Source organism: Mus pahari, chromosome 16, assembly GCF_900095145.1.
Source record: "Mus pahari chromosome 16, PAHARI_EIJ_v1.1, whole genome shotgun sequence".
NCBI classification, from domain to species: domain Eukaryota; kingdom Metazoa; phylum Chordata; class Mammalia; order Rodentia; family Muridae; genus Mus; species Mus pahari.
In genome coordinates this window covers 27,420,031-27,424,615 of record NC_034605.1, presented here as the reverse complement: position 1 = coordinate 27,424,615, position 4,585 = coordinate 27,420,031, and the positions used below count along the sequence as shown (strand labels likewise).

Sequence of the window (4,585 nt, the reverse complement as noted above, 5' to 3'; positions counted from 1 at the left end):
TTCTTTCTTTCTTTCTTTCTTTCTTTCTTTCTTTCTTTCTTTCCTTCCTTCCTTCCTTCCTTCCTTCCTTCCTTCCTTCCTTTCTTTCTTTCTTTTTCTCTTTTCCAGAAGAAGGTAATTCATGAGTAGCAGAGGTCTAGCATACAGAATAGCTCTCCCAAGAGTATTTCTTTTTTTTTTTTTTTTTTTCCAAGAGTATTTCTTGTTCTTGGATCCTGAGTCAGTTTGAAAGAAGACAGTTCTGTCCTGGGTATGTATTACTTGGAAGGTGGTTAGAATGTACATTTGGATCCTTGTGGCAAAAAGGCAATGCGTTTCCTGGGGCTGACCAGGGATGTAGTCCAAAAATGTTTCCCTGCTGCCAGGAGACCACTAACATTCAGCGAGTCAGATGAGTGGGAGAGCCCAGAGCATAGCTGTCGTTTCTTCTTGTGCATTATTTATTTTTTCATGTTTCATCAACAAGAATACAGGCTTCACCAGATGCCTTGGCACAAGAACTGTTCTTCCTTAAGAGGAAATTCAATATTGTCACAGTCTAACTTGACACACAATCACACGTTGTCACAATCAGACATACCAACTTGGAGGAAGGAAGATACTGTTCTAAAATGATAAGCAAAGTAGACTGATTAGGCAAGCCATAGTGTAGATGGTTGGCAAGAACTTCGTACACCCACAGTGGCTTCAAACCTGACTGAAAGTTTTCCCCTCTTGTGTTTACTGCACACTCTTGGCTTTGGGAAACATTAATTCTCCTTCCTCATTCTTTCTGGGTACCCTTATCTGTCATTTAAACCAGTTGTCATCTGGTTGAAAGAATGTTGAGACCAGTGAGGTGATCCTGTACTAGCCAGGACACTATGTAGTGAGTGAGACTCAGATTAATTTCCTAATTGACTCATCATTAGGGAGAGTGAGGAATTCATTCTCTCTTGTTGGTTAAAGCCAAGTTGGATAGTTTCTGCTAAGGGAATTACAAAGATCTTATATCATGGTGAACATTGGGGCAGATCTGAAAGTGCTGAAAGGGGGAAACAATTCACTTTTGTTCATTTGCTAAACTTTCTGGGTTTTTTGAGCCCCAGTCTTTTCTCTAGAAGATAATGCTCCTGTCCCTAAGAGACAAATGAGCTCCATCATGAGCTTCCTTGGGTTAAAAAAAAAATCCTTCTTTGAAAAGGCCACCACAAAGAGGAATCTCACATCAGCTCCCAGGACCTGGGGGGCTGGGGGCATCTCCTGGAGGTTGTGCATCTCCTGGAAACTGAGATCTCAGCACTAAGCCTGGGATTTTTTTTCTACAGCTGACGTGGTCCTGGACCCAGATACAGCTCATCCTGAGCTCTTCCTGTCAGATGACCGGAGAAGTGTAATACGAGGCCCTTCAAGGCAGAGTGTGCCTGACAACCCTGAGAGATTTGACTGCCGTCCATGTGTCCTGGGCAGGGAAACCTTCTCCTCAGGGAAGCATTACTGGGAGGTGGAGGTGGAAAATGTAATGGTGTGGGCCATTGGTGTTTGTAGAGACAGTGTGGAAAGGAAAGGGGAGGCCCTGTTGGTTCCTCAGAATGGCTTCTGGACCCTGGAGATGTTTGGAAGCCAGTATCGAGCCCTGTCCTCCCCAGAAAAGATCATACCTCTGAAAGAGCGTCTTCACCGTGTGGCTGTCTTTCTGGACTGTGAAGGTGGAGATATTTCTTTCTACAACATGAGAGACAGATCACACATCTACACATGTCCTCCTGTGAGGTTCACTGGGCCCCTGAGACCTTTCTTTAGGCTTGGTTCTGATGACAGTCCCCTGTTCATCTGTCCAGCATTCACAGGGGCACAGGGAGTTACAATACCTGAGGGTGGCTTATTCCTATATAAGACAAGACCAATTTCTCAGAGCCTTGTAAGGAAGCCATAGCTCTCAGCACAGTACCATCTGGTGGAGACTAGACCCCGTGTCCTTCCGGTCACGTGGGGCATCTTCCAGCTGCCGCCTTCACACATACTTGAGGCCCAGACCTCAGATCCCTACATCATTTCTTCTAACTATGGGCCCAAGTAGACCCAGTCTTAGGGGACTGTTGCTGTGATACGGCTCTCTCCTGAGAAGAAAGTGTGAGAAGGGCAGAAAACTTGGAGTTTCAATATGCTGCTTTGGTCACAGTGGATATCAGGCAAGAACAACAGGTTGCATCAGGATGTAAGAAGTGAGAACTGCAGAGGAAGGAGACAGATAAAGACAAATTGAGGCCAAAGATGGAGGAAATGGACTGGAGGGCTCCGGGATAAGCCCTATATGACAGCTGTGGATAGGTAGGAGCTAATGGTCCATTGATAGCTAAAGCCAAAGATTTAAATATCACATAATGTGTCTGGAGTGTGTATCTGTAGACCTACACATGAGAAGAGATAATCATAGAGATGATCTGGATGTAAGTGGCTCAGACATCCCTACAATAAACACTCACTTCTGAGTTCTATGTCTGTGCTCACTAAAGAATGGCTTGAGGCTTGAGGTCCATGCTGAGCAGCCAGGGTCACATGACTCAGATTTACTAGAGTTTGTAGCAGTTCAAGTTCCTTAGGCTCAGGATGTCTTCCTTTCCCCGCCCCCCCCATCCCTTCCCCCTTCAAGATAGGGTCTCACTATGTAGACCAGGCCAGCCCCCACCTCCAGAGTTCTGCGATTAAAGACAAGCGCAGCCATGTCCAGTTTCTGAGCTTGTGATCTATGCAGAAGATTAAGCTTCTGTGGTCTTGGGTTGGTGCCTGTTGAGATTTGTTTTGAGTCACGCTCTCACTGTGTAGCGCTGCTCTTGACTTTCTCTGCCCATCTTTTTTTTTTTTTTTTTTTTTTTTTTTTTTTTTTTTTTTTTTTTTNTTTTTTTTTTTTTTTTTTTTTCCAAGATATGGTTTCTCTGTGTATTTCTGGTCCCGGAACTCACTATGTGCAGTAAGCTGATCTTGAACTCACAGAGATCTGCCTCTGCTTCCTGAGTGCTGGGATTAAAGGTGTGTTCCACTACGCCTGGCTTCACTCTGTCTCTTCAGTGTGGAAATTATAGGCTTATACTGTCATGCCTAACTAATGTCTGTTGCTGCTTATGACATTTGAAGTTTAGAACAGGAAAACAGCTATGTGTGTTAACTCATATTAAACCCATAATAAGCTAACTACAGTTTCATATGAACAGTATCTGTCTTATTTAAAAACTTGTTTCTGACCCAGGCAGTGGTGGCGCATGTCTTTAATCCCAGTGTTTGGGAGGCAGAGGCAGTCAGATCTCTAAGTACAAAGCCAGTCTGGTCTACAGAGTTGAGTGCTAAAGTAGGCAAAGCTCTATCGAGAAACTCTGTCTTGGGGGTGGGGACTTGCTTCTGGGATGCTTATTGTTGGTTGTCAACCTGACTACATCTGGAATGATCTGTAATCTAGAAATGTAAAGAGAGATTTGTTTACTTGGTTTGAAATAGGTGAATCTATTTTTAGTCCATACCTTTGAGGAAGAAAGACACATATGTTTGATCTAGACACATACACACACACACACACACACACACACACACACACACACACACACGCACACACACACAGAGCTACCTTTAATCTGGGCCATACCTCCTGATGGAAGTCTGTATAAAGACATAGAAGGAAGCTCTTGCTCCCTGCCAGCTTGCCCTCTCCTTGCTAGTACATCCACTCCCTCGCTGGCGTTGGACCCCTTCTTCTTTGGGGTTCCAGCAGATACTGAAGACCAGCGGAGGCGTCCAGCCTTTTGGACTGCGCAGTTAACTACTCGATTCTTGGACTTTCAGTTCACAGCCTGCCGTTGTTGAATTAGCTGGATTGAGAGAGAGTCACCCTATAAATTATGTTAGAGAATGCTGACTAATACGATTTCTAAAGTAAAATATATATTTTCTTAAAAGAATGTTAAGCCAGGTGTGGTGGCACACACCTTTAATCCCAGCACTTGGGAGGCAGAGACAGTCAGATTTCTGAGTTCCAGGACAGCCAAGGCTACACAGGGAAACCCTGTCTCAAAAAAACCAAAAAAAAAAAAAAAAAAAAGAATATTAAATATTAAGAATTATCTAAGTTGTTGAAAAATCTAATGAATGGTTAAAGGTAGCTATATTGTCATATCTGCCTTTTTAAAAATTTTATTTTGTTGGGCTATAAAAGGACATACAGGATCTAGGGGATTACAGTGTACACTAGAGGATAATGCCTTGTGACAAAATAAATATCACAGATGCCCTGACCTACGTCCCCATTTTTATTAATTTTTTATTTTTATTTTTTATGGTTTTAGAGCTTTATTGTAGAAAGGCAGGGGGAAAGAGAGAAGATAGAAAGAGAGAGGGAGAGGCCATGGCCACGTGGAGGGAGGGGGAGGAAGCGAAAGAGAGCTAGAGAGTAAGCTCGTCCCCATTTTTCAACTAAAGTTTAACAACTTTTATTGTGCTTGAGTTCTCAGAACAGATACACTGGGAGGCAGAGGCAGGCGGATTTCTGAGTTTGAGGCCAGCCTGGTCTACAGAGTGAGTTCCAGGATAGCCAGGGCTACACAAAGAAACCCTGTCT

General features: G+C 43.6%; 1 protein-coding gene across 3 annotated transcripts in view; it reads left to right on the top strand.

Moving 5' to 3' along the window:
• Window positions 1-2,475, top strand: part of LOC110334076 (butyrophilin subfamily 2 member A2) — an 11,498-nt gene extending 9,023 nt beyond the window's left edge. Inside the window, exon 8 of one of the 3 annotated variants that reach the window (XM_021215925.1) lies at window positions 1,308-2,475. In XM_021215925.1, coding sequence (XP_021071584.1) covers window positions 1,308-1,915 — 608 coding nt within the window. In that variant the 3' untranslated portion in view covers window positions 1,916-2,475. The remainder of the gene's footprint in view (window positions 1-1,307) is intronic. The other 2 variants (XM_021215927.1, XM_021215926.2) reach the window with 2 other exon arrangements.
• Window positions 2,476-4,585: the final 2,110 nt, after the last annotated feature.